Below are 12,247 nucleotides of genomic sequence, written 5' to 3' on the forward strand. Positions count from 1 at the left end.
AAGAAGTCAAAGATGCCAGAACAGCGATGAGTAAACGGAAGGATGGATGAGTGAATGAGTAGAGGGTATGACTGGATGGCCATTGTGTTGGAAAAATATATAGTTATGGAACTGATATCATTTCCACGCAATATACCCTATATGCACCAAGTTGATGACCGTAAAATGGGACATGCAGCAAAAACACGGTAGCCCTCCAAGAGTCATGAGGAAATCAAGCCCCTACTTTAAATGAAATGTAATGACCCCTGTGCATTTTACAGCCCTCAGCATGGTGGATATAAGTTATTTTGTGGATGCAAAGCATTGCTGCCAGCATGCAGCTTCAAAACACAAAGATGACGAGTTGATGATGGTTTCTTGCTCATATAGAAATGGGAGGAAAGTACAGTGAAGTGGAGCACGAGGTTAGGTGGACAGCCCTACTAGTGAAGCTCAAAATAACCTATATGCACCAATGCATGATGGGAACGCGTGTATGGGACTATAAAATGCAACGAGAGATGACAAGGACATCGGAGATGTGGTGGAGTGAACACAACAAACCAACCTTGGTGAGATATCGCATCCTTGCTGCATGAAGGCACCCAGGGAGAACCACAGGCTATTAAAAATCCCAAAGTCGTTTGGAGGGTCAGGGGGGCTCTGAGGGTCTTTGGCCTCATCGTTTTCATCCAGATGCCACTCATAAGGGCTGAAACGGCTCACCAGGAAGAGCACCACACTCACACCGATATAAGCAAAAACTATACACATCCAAATCTCATAGGCCAGTGGATCCAAGAAGGAGAACACCCCAGGCTTGGACTTCTGGGGCTTCTTAATCATAATGGAGATGCCCAAGCTCATGAAGGGTTTAGAGAAGTCTATCACTTCTTCTCGAACCAACGTTATAGTTAGTGGTGCCACAGCTATGTCAGCTCTCTGTGAAAATGGAAGGAGGCACAGAGGGATTTAGTCTAACAGAAAAGAAATAATAACCAAACAAAGTGTTAAATTCTGTAAAAGAGTAAATATTGATAAACCTCAAACCAACTCAAACTCACAGCACATTCACAGAGTAAACAGAATGAACATTGTGAAATGGCACAGCTTAGTATATACTGAATAGCAGACCTGTGATAAAGCCCTTCAGAGGGGATCTGCCATTTAAAAATGAGTCACTCAGCATTTGTTAATGTCTTTGTCTCGATCCAAATCTCCTCCATGAATCAAGCGGAGGGTTGGAAGACAGAGGTGGATGAGCTTATGTAAGCAGTTCATGAAATGTGAATCAGCCTGTTAAATTCACCTCCAACAGATCCTCTGCTTTGCCTTTCAGGCTCATCAGTTAGTATGAGAAACAAATGCTGACAAATGTCTGCAGTGACTGGAACAGAATAGACTGCTGCTTCAATATTGCTTTTCAGGTCTTACTGACCGCGCTGTGTAACGTAATCCACATTAAAGAAAACTGAACACAAAGGATTCATGTCGCTGATAAATTCAGGAGGGGTCTTAGGCAAAAGCAGCTGCCTATTGTTCATTGTGAATTTACGTCCCAGCAGTTAATTGGCAGCAATATAAAATTAGTGTTGATGCACAAATTTAGATGAGGCCTTGTCACGGCTCGTTCAATTAAAATAGACGGCAATCTCTGTCGGTCCAGCTATTAATACTGCTGTAGACATAACGGCAGAAACTACAGGTGTCAGATTGTGAATCAGGCACTGAATCACCGTCTGCATGCATATCTTTTTACATTTGCAGTCAACCGTGTGAGATGTTTTAGCATCGTTCGTTCAGCAGCTGAGGCCTCATAAAAGATGCAAATTGTCTTCTTCAAGCCAGTTCGGCTGTGAGTGATCCACGAGACACATGACAAACTCAGTTGAGTGGATTCTACAGGAGAAGGAGGGATTTCTAAAACTGAGTCACTCTCCAGATAAATATGTTTATTTTTCTTTGTTTTAAATTTATTCTTATGTACCGTATTTTCCGCACTATAAGGCGCACTTAAAATCCTTTAATTTTCTCAAAAATCAACAGTGCGCCTTATAATCCAGTGTAATGAATTCTGGTTGTGATTACTGACCTCGAATTGATTTTATGCGGTTCATAGCGCACAAAAATCTGTCAAAAATATGTTAGTACGACTTTGGTAAGCTACGACGCCGCACCACTTGACGGATTGTCAGAGCATTACGGCTACCGTAGTCAGAAGCCTCACCTCGCGGAGTAATCTGGGTCCAAAACTCAGTTCACTTCAGGTCCTAAAGTCAAACGAACACTGCGGCATCACTGAGAGTTAAAAACTGTCTAAATTCTTTCATCTTTAATAAAATGATCAGCGTTACTGCTTTACCAGGTGTAACAATTAAGTTTAACATCCAGGCATCCATGAAAACATTAAATTTAACAGAATTACAAGTTAGCATGAAGTTAGCTCGCTAGTTTCCACCTAAACATGATATACCATGTTCTGATTGAGAGATTTCTGAAAGAATTAAAATGTACAGCTCTGCTTTCACTTCCAACATAAATGAAGACAGAAAACTAAACAGTAGTGACTTTTGTAGGGTTACTGAAGTTGGGCTAGCTGGTATATAATGATGTGCTACGTGATTGCTAGCGATATAGCTATGTTAGCATAGCATAAACACAGTGAAGCTAGAGGATGAATGCTAACTTTTTTCCATGTGATAAAAGTTACGTGAGGGTTCCCGATGGTTAGGGACAAATGCAATCGCATGGCAGGATGCTATAAACCAGCGGTCCCCAACCCCCGGGCCTCGGACCGGTACTGGTCCGTGAGTCGTTTGGTACCGGGCCGCAAGAGTTGAGGCTCAGGTGTGAAATGTATGGTTTTCAGGGTTTCTATCGGTTTTCAGCGTTATTTTGTTATCGTTTTTATCGTTAACTTGGTTTTCCTGGGTCTTTTCATGTGTGTTATGAATAAATCTTCTTTTTTCCGGTACCGGTACTAGTTTTATTTTGTTGTATTTATCCGCGACACCTTAAAGGCCGGTCCGTGAAAATATTGTCAGGCATAAACCGGTCCGTGGCGCAAAAAAGGTTGGGGACCGCTGCTATAAACGGACCAAACTTCAGTCAGGAGAACAACTGAGAAAATCCATCCACAATACGAGGTTAGTCATTAATATACTGCAACAACATGGGAATAGAGCAGCTGCAAGAGAATTAAACATAATGAATCAATGGTACAGAAGTGGAGGAAGCAAGAAGAATGAGTTGACTAAAGTTTGACTTATCTGACTGTTTTGTTTTGGTTAATGCGCCTTATAATCCAGTGCGCCTTATGTATGAAAACAGACCTGTTCATCGACAGTGCGCCTTATAATCCGAAAAATACGGAAGTGTAAAACTGTTTTCTATGACATATGACTGAAGCTTTAAGGGTTTAATTGGCTATAGACAAACTTACTTTGGTCAAGAAAAAACTTGGTTAATCTGATAAAACTGGATGTTTTACTATGTGCTTTGTGTGACGAGCTGAGTCACAAACAATGACAAAAGACTGACAGTTTACAGAAACACAGGCAGACTGACACTTACCCCATAGACTAGTTCACCCACCATCCCGTTCCACGTCTTGGTCTCTGGATCTCTGGCTCCATACTTCCCGTCGGGCACTATTGACAGCTTATACTTTATCCCCACATGTTTTGCAATTTCAGAAGCTAAATCGACACAGTAGCCTTCATATCTGTCATTCCCCTCCATCTGCATATAGTTTTTCTTGTACATCACATATGGAGCTTCCTGTTAATTAGACATAATTTTGAGTTCATGGTAAAGCAAGATCACATCCACAGTGACCAAACCACATGGGTCACATGAGGCCTTTATTGGTACTGCTGCATGCACACGTGCAGGGCACGAACAGATGAGGGGAACATATAAATAAAGACAAACACAGGTTAAACACATGTACGGGCACGTAAGTGGAGGACTGAAGGGGTGGGGTGGGTAGCAGGGGGGACTAGGCCGACTGCACCGACGGGAGAAGCAAAGCATCTATAACTAAGTGCAAAGTGCAAAGCAGGATGTCGGGCCTCCCTCATGCTAACCTGATCCAGAAAAATCTAAATCTGCAGAAATGGGCAATAGGCAGGGGGTTGCGTGTGCTTTGCATCAGCGAAGGCACAGGGGGCAGGACGAGCTGAATGGAGCACTTTTCCAGTTCATAAAGTAAACGTCAGTGGCAGCAGAGAGATTAAAGACATCAAACACATGGAGATTACCTCATTTTATCGAACAACTTTTTTTTAAAAAAGGTCTGAATCACACCACAAAAGTAGTTTAAAGCTGGTTCAATTTGCTTTTTTTATTTGTTCCGTTACGACAATAAAATAATCTGCTCATCGCCTCGATTATGCTAATATGCTTTGCCTCTGTGCCTTGATTGTTGTATCATTCCTCCAACATGTAACATCCAAAACATGTTTGCCATTAAAGATGAACCATCTTTGGGGGGGATATTAAGCAAAGCTGTACTTACTTTGTCGTATGGCATGCACATGTTTTCAGAGGTTATTCAGCTTAATAGAACAGAATAAATGCAATTTCTTCACGGGAGACTGTTGGCTTTTGCTGATGTTTTTGGAGCATTCAACAGCATGGCTCCTGTTGAACTTTAGACTTCCACATCCCTTTCGCTCCGCAGTCTTCGGTGTTATGGTGAGACAAAAAATGAAAGAACTGCACCCCAACAAAGCGAGGTAGTCCTTTCATTAAACGTTTTCTTTAATGTCATGGGAAGTAATAAAAACATGAAGTTAATGAGATGACTGCGATGCCTCTAAAAACAATAATTGGTTTCTGTTCAAATCAAAATCATGTCTGGCAGAGAGAAAAAATAATGCAATGGCACTACGCTTCTTCATTTCTTCCCTCGCTCTAAACAACACTTTACTTCCAGTCTAGGTAAGATGAGTATGAGTTTCCAGACACTGAAATGGGAATGCATGACTATTTCATTCTGAATTTGCCTAAGATGCAACCATAATAGGCAAAGTCAGAAAGACAGAGAGGCCATGGTTTTAAATGTAAGATAAGGCGCACCTTATCTTACATTTAAAAATGGCTGATGATCACTAAACTGCAGCTACTGCCTGCAACTGATCTAACTGACCTCACCGCTGCTTACTCCTGGAGCGCTCTCATCCTCATTCAAATTTTTTAACTAAGTAAATTTTAGACAAGGGATAAACAGCCAAAGGTTGCAGCCATTGGCTGTTTACATCCTCCTTGTGTGCAGATCATTTCATGTCTCTGGTCCAGCATCACTGACAATTTACTTAATGAGAGGGAAACATTTTTACTTACGTATGCACTGAATGAGAACACGATGTGTATAGTTATCATTACCAAAGCCGTTATTGTGATGTCACTACTACAACAGCCCACTGTAATATAAAAAAACCAAAATGCTTTGGCACCCACACGGATACAGTTGAAACACTCTGTGTGAATCGACTGTTTCAACATGTAGTGAGTGGATGGAAAGCAACTGAAAATAAAATAATTCTACCCTCCCAGGACAGATTGCAACAAAGGACACCTTGACCTTGAGTGGCAGAAATCTTAAGGTGAAACATTTAAAACCACTTGAGTGTGTACCATAATAGTAGTGACCACAATTGTTCGGTTTTCCACAGAAGAGGACTCGTTGGTGACCTGCTGATCCATTATATATACAAATTTTTCGTACTCATTCCAGTAGCCGATCTGAAAACAACACAGAGGTCCGCAGTTATTTACGAGAAGCAGAAAGACATTTTCACAGTAGACCCTCCGAGTTCACGTGAGCTGGTCGGCTCTATCTGTACAGCTGGAGACGGTGTCGGTTGCTCCTGATATATGATTTAATAAAAAGCTCATAGTGGTTCTCCTCACTTCACCTGGGCTACACTTCAGCAGAGTAGGAGTAATCTATTCCTGGCTCAGCAAATGTTCTCTTATATAACAAGAAAGCAGCACCCATAGAGCACTGGAGGACTGATAAAATTAATACCAGCAAGAAAAACCTAATAATCTAAAAATGCCTTATCTAGCCAATGCAGTCGAATTTTTTTTTCTCTTTCTATTAATACTACATAAAAGACACACATTATGATCTAACACAAACAAAGCCTGGCTTGTTGCTGCTCAACCTAAGATGATTCCAGTAGCTGTATTATGTTTATTTCTGCTAGACTCTGATTTATTCAGCCAAGAAGAACTCTCCCATTTCTGGAAGCTATAATGCGCAGTACTCACTCTCTTGTCACTGTAGATTGTCTCACACTGTGATTGGATGGGGGGGTCTGTGATGGATGTTGTCTTGTGAACTGAGCTGTGTGGACATTATGGGGCCACTCCTTTTCGGTGCCAGCTTTGTGGGGGTTTCAGTGTCACAGAGCTACCGCAGCTCTTACGGGTGTCACGTGTAAGGGTGTGTGTGTGTTCAGACACTATTGTTTTTGCCTTTGGCCTGCCCGATTATACAGTAGTGTATTACTTACTAATGTGGAGTTGTATCACAGTGTAACGAAATTGTTACGATTCAGAAGGGTAGTCAGAAATCAAAAAAATCTTGGCATTAATAGTTTTTTTTGTTTTTTTTTTTAAAAACAAAGACGTGTAAAACACAATCTTTTCACCTTCAGGCTCAGGGTGGATGTGAGGGCGTGGTTTGCTCCAGTGCCTGTACCTTACAAACTAATGGGGACATAGACAGTGTCCTGCCAGAGGTAGAGAAGAACAGGTCCCAATCTTTTAGCATCTAAACTAACAAACATTGACAAGCGCTACAGCTGACAACTTAACTAGCTAACTGGCTTTTCCAAGTGAGTGCACTCCCTCACAGCAGTTCCTTTAGCAAGCCAAAGGCCAAGGCACAAGAGAAGACATGTGTCCATGCTTGTAGGGTAAATGGATACGTTGTAGCTAAATGCTAATGTGTGCTGCAGCTCTTACCTCTTAGCTGTTTCTGTCCATGTCAAAAACTTTGGATCTTCTTCCTTATGCACAATTTTTTGTTTCAAAACAGTACAAAGTTCAAATCTTTTTACACTGAGCCTGTAGGTGTTATGCTACTAATGTGTATTTCACTGTCATAGTTCTAATCACATACAAGTAAATGTTGCTGCTTAACCCACTAACATCATGTTAGGGGTTTCCTGTAAAAACACTCCATATGACTTATTTGAAAGGGTGGTGTGGTGGTTAGCGTTTTAGCAGTTAGCAATCTGTGTGGAGTTTGCATGTTTTCCCTGTGTCTGCACTGGTTCTCTCCAGGTACTCTGGCTCCCTCCCACAGTCCAAAGACATCTGTGGGGCTGATTGGTGACTCTAAATTAATTGTAGGTGTGAATGTGAGCATGAATGCTTGTCTCTCACCCTAGGACAGCAGGGACCGGCTCCAGCCTGAATTGGATAACCAGAAGTAAATCGATGGATAGATGATTATTTGAGAGAATTTCTTAAATTAAAATAACAAGACCTGAACACTAGTTTAAAAACTTGCATTTAAATATCCATGAATATATGTCTAAACAGTATGTTTGTGAGTATACTCAATTATTATTAAATTCTCTGTAAGTGTGAGGTGATCACAATTATTCATCCATTCTCCAAAACTTCAAGCTTCCATCTGCATGGCTTGGCTGCTTCTTGGTGGATATATTCCAGATCAAACTCTCAGAGGGAGCGGGAGCTTATATGATTTGAGTTGGATCAGAAAGCCCGGGCTACTGGCAGCTTCTGTCCAAATCAGTATCAACCCTAACTTATGTAGTGCCAATATGCCCAGAGAAGAAAATCCCTCAAAAAAGGTATCCTTCAAATTTGCTTATGCTTGTGTAGTTGTATGCAAAGCACATAGCATGGGTCTGTATCATAAACTCAACCTGCAAAAAGTATTTAATTATAGATTTTTAAATTATGACATCCAAACCTTAGTGCCCACTTACCTTCCTGGGGCCGCTTGGTTTCATCTCGTACACGTCGATTGTGTAATTAGATCGTCGACCAAATGTGTCAAACTGGATGTTTCCTGTCATACCTTGTACTTGGACCTGCCAGGCACCAAGAAAAGCATCATACCACCTGTTCCTAACATACAGCATGTATAAACCACATGGTAACGTGTGTCATACGGCTGTGATATAAGGCTCTGCTTCACCTTTTGGTCTCATTTTCAATCAGTTAAATCACTTTAAATAAGGATCCAGTCTATTAGGTCAGACTAACTTGGAACACCAGAAGCAGGTTTCTTATAATTGTTTGCTCACGTTGCAGTATGTAAGGAATGGGTGTATTTACAGAATAACATGGTTCTAGTACGCTTAAAGGAATTAAATATAGTGTAAAAGGCAAAAATCTTTAGCCAGCCCTCATTTCTTGGGTATTTTTTCTTTTTTTTAAACCAACCTGAAACTTGACATATGCTGTCATGGTGTGCAGTGTGTACTTAAACAAATTTGAGAAAAGTGGAGGCGAAAAGAACAAGTGGCAGACATCTATGGCTCATTAACAAAATCTAAAAAATTATATTCTAAGACATAAGCAAAAAAGATGTAACATAAGACCTGTGTGTTCATCTACTGTTCACTAAAAGCCTCAGTGGAAAGCTTGTTAGAACTGTATAAACTTATACAAAATATAAATAAATGAGGGGTGGCTCAATACATTTTCACAGTTCTATAATATTTTAATGGCTAAGTGCTGCAGCATTTGTTTATTAAATTGTGAAAAAATCATAATGTATTTCTAGCAAGTAATGGCATAAAAAACTATATTTGTAGCCCGTAGTTTATAGAGGCAAAACATTTAGGGATCTTTCACAGAAAAAGAAAACATGGGAGGGAAAAAAATACCTAAAGAATAAAAACTTTGGAAACATCACCAAGTAGAAAGTGAGAATAAGCAAACATATAACTATAAAGTAAATAAAATAAGCAGTGAGACAGTGCAGGCTCTCAGTCCTACCATTTTGAGGGCTCTCTCTATGTCGATGCCTTGGCTCCAGGGCACTGCAGGGTTGGCGAGGCAGTCGCCCGCACTCCCCCTACGTGACACGTCCACTCGTTGCCGCCGAAGATACCGGAAGGCCTCCGCGATCACGAGAATGGCGTCGTGGGTGAGTGCTGATGTGTACTGAGTCAAAGGCCAGAAGAAATCCCAGTGATGCACCAATGACATCACACAGACCCAACACAACACTGAGCTGCCGTCAGAGCAAGGTTACCACAGAGCGCTGCTCGTGTAAAACAAGCGAGACGAACTGAACTGAATCCCTGAAATGATTCGCACTGACATATTTTCTCTGATTGAAGCCAAGTTACTACCCTCAAACTCAGAAGATGAATAGCGACGGCAGCCTTTGAAGATGTTAAATAAAAATGCAACTGCGGCATCGGCAGCTTCGCCTCACTGACCTTCAGCGGAGTGTTTTTGGCTTCTGGGAATTCTCTTTCATCCAGGCGCTCCCAGCGCTGGAGGAACTGCTGGACGATGGGGCTGTCTGGGCTGATGATCTGGAAGCCTGTGATGTTGGCTCCACCAGAAAAGACCCTGTCCAGACTCATGTTGGAAAAACCCTGAGAGCAAAGAGCACAACTTGGTGGTAGTGGAGAAAAGGATCATTAGGAGAACAGGAAAAAAAAAGATGAGAGATTTAAATCTGCTTTAGCTTGTCCACGCTGAGTAACTTCATCGATTTAATTGCACCATTCAGTTTTAAGTCTAACACAACTATATATTGAGAGAACCAAGTTTGACTGTGCTCCTGAGATGTATCCACTGAGAACATTGCACTTCTTTGCACAACGTTGCATCACACACAAGCACTGCTGCTATGAGTTTTCCACTGAGTTGTGTTGTGCTGTTTCGAGTTGCGAGCTCTCACCAGGTTGGCGAGGATATAATGGTATCCTCTGCTGTTTTTTCCCGAGGTCACCACCTACAAATTTGCAGAAGAAGACACGGAGTGAGTCAGATTCCCTTCCAACAACACTGAGAACATTAAGAAACACGAAGACTCAGATATGACAAAGACCTCCAATTGCAGAAGAGCTGACAGAAAGAGAAAGAGAGAAGAAAGTGACATTCGGGAGTGCAAGAGGGAGCGTGCGAGCGCGTACATTTGTGCGTGTTTGCATGAAACGCACACATAGTGGGGAGAAACTGTGATGACACCACTTGTTCCTTTCCATTAACTTCAACATGTAAAATAAGGTCAAGGCTTCGGCAAACCTCCGTCTCTCTTTTCTTGCAGCTGCCTCTGCTCTGCAGTCTGCCGCTTCCTGCTCCGCCTGTCTCAGTTGCGCACTAGACTTAATTAAACCCAAAATGTTTTACAGCACCTGTCGGAGCCAGCCGACACAGAGAGAGCTGCATCCGCCGATCTCTTTAAACTTCTTCGCCGGCTCAATCTCGCTCCCTCTCGCAGGCGCTCGCTCCCTCCATATATTCTGATTCGCCATCGAGTGTGAGGCTTCAAAAAGATACTGCGGGGGTGGAGAGTTGCTTTTTTTTCCTGTCTTTTCACTTTCTACACTCCTCCACAGTTTCGATAAGTATACTCAGCCACTGAAATCATCTAAATGTTAAATGTCCAGAGTGATAGTGATATCACACTGAAGAGATTTCACAAAGGACTCGGATAAAGATGAGGAATATTACAACTTCACCGAAACAAGGAGAGCATCTCATTGGTGGATTTCTACTCATAGTACTACTCATAGACAAATTATGTAGCGTTTTACTCAGAGGCTCCTATTTTGGGGGGTATTTTTTTTTTTATCTTTATTTAACCAAAAGTGAGATTCTTTTGAAAGCAACAGGACGAGGACTAGATATCATTACCAAGCATGCTTTTATTTTATGGCAGGGAACACCAAAACTCCCAGAGAGAAGCAGCACAAGTATGGACCACATAGCTGTGTTTCCATCAACACCTGTGTACTATTAAAAAGCTGTTTACTCCTGCCTAATGTCTCATAATATTCCCCAAGATGCTGCAAGACTGGCCCTCTAACAAGCTTATGGCATTTCAACATTAAATCAAAATTTTGTTTTCCAGAAATGCAAAACAATTTCAACTCCTGATCCAATTCCCTCAAAAGGAAGAACATTCCTTGAAGCTTTGCAGCTCGCTGTCTTCCAAATGGTCTCGAATAGCTTTTCATTTTCCCGCACGTGAGAGAGAGCCAGAGTGACCCGAGTGTGGCGAGCACTTAATGAAGCTGCAGCGCCTGGAGTGACTGGCTACGACTCTCGTTTGTCACACACAAGGCAGGCGGCGCAGGACCTCACACTTCTGTGCAAGCTTTTAGTCTGGACAGCGGGCCAAAACGACGAGAAACAGATGCGTTTAGAAATGTACCTGGCTTAGTGTGAACATGGCTGTGCCCAAAGCACTGCTTAGCTGCTAGAACAGAATCAGGTGTAAACGTTCACTGCTTACTGCAGCACGGCGTGTAGGCAATAACTGGAGGTGTGAATGATATACTGAATTCAAAGCACACTGAAGTCGGTTCATAGTGCATGCTTCATACTGTACTAAGTAGCACCTTCACTGCTGACTGCTACAGCCATGATTCAAATATTAAGGCTGTGTTGGAAAGCAAATGCTTTTTTTATATGTTGCATCGTAGTTAATAAAAGCTTTTTTGATATACTTTCATGCACATTTGGTTTATAGATTCATCACCTAGCTTTCATACCTGATGAAGTTTTGATTTGCAAGAAGAGAAAAAGAAAATGTGTTTACCACCTGCCTCAGCAGTCATTACTGTAGGATGGCAGCGAACCAAGGGAAGGACAGCTATACTAAAGTTCTGACTGAACAGTTTCTGAAAACAGAGTGACTCTAGAAGATAACTCAAATATTATGGTTCATGATCAGAGTGATTATGCCCTTTACTATTATTACTCTTTGATGTAGTTGCATTAATATTCATTATAGAAATGATAATGAGGACAAACATAACAATTCTCTGCAGGTTTTTACATGTGCTGTCAAGCCCTCCAATATAGTTTACAAGGACATTTTCATTACTGTCTATTTTCATTTTCATGTATCATGCGCACTACAGACGTTCTTGTAATTTGATTCGATTTGCCACGGGATCTGCTCCCCCCTCTGTCGGCAGAGATGTTCTGGAAAAGAAAAGGAAAGAAAGAAAGGGGAAAAAAGCAGCTGGGCATAACAAATAATTTTAGGATCACGATGCTCCAGTTTCACGATCCCCTGGGATAA

General features: G+C 41.6%; 1 protein-coding gene across 7 annotated transcripts in view; it reads right to left on the bottom strand.

The window, feature by feature from the left end:
- Window positions 1-12,247, bottom strand: part of LOC146378864 (glutamate receptor 3) — a 77,808-nt gene that overhangs the window by 20,922 nt on the left and 44,639 nt on the right. For 5 of the 7 annotated variants that reach the window (XR_014801527.1, XM_084941967.1, XM_084941966.1 and 2 more), the window contains exons 5-12: window positions 9,893-9,946; window positions 9,423-9,584; window positions 8,974-9,141; window positions 7,956-8,060; window positions 7,384-7,410; window positions 5,623-5,730; window positions 3,556-3,762; window positions 551-924 (exon numbers count right to left, since the gene is read on the bottom strand). Coding sequence is in view for 6 of the 7 variants with exons in the window: in XM_084941967.1 (XP_084798093.1) it covers window positions 551-924; window positions 3,556-3,762; window positions 5,623-5,730; window positions 7,384-7,410; window positions 7,956-8,060; window positions 8,974-9,141; window positions 9,423-9,584; window positions 9,893-9,946 (1,205 nt within the window). In the remaining variant the exon portion in view is untranslated. The remainder of the gene's footprint in view (window positions 1-550; window positions 925-3,555; window positions 3,763-5,622; window positions 5,731-7,383; window positions 7,411-7,955; window positions 8,061-8,973; window positions 9,142-9,422; window positions 9,585-9,892; window positions 9,947-12,247) is intronic. The other 2 variants (XM_084941968.1, XM_084941969.1) reach the window with 1 other exon arrangement.

Source organism: Perissodus microlepis, chromosome 10 (assembly GCF_051167445.1).
Source record: "Perissodus microlepis isolate ML-2025 ecotype Zambia chromosome 10, ASM5116744v1, whole genome shotgun sequence".
Taxonomy (NCBI): Eukaryota; Metazoa; Chordata; class Actinopteri; order Cichliformes; family Cichlidae; genus Perissodus; species Perissodus microlepis.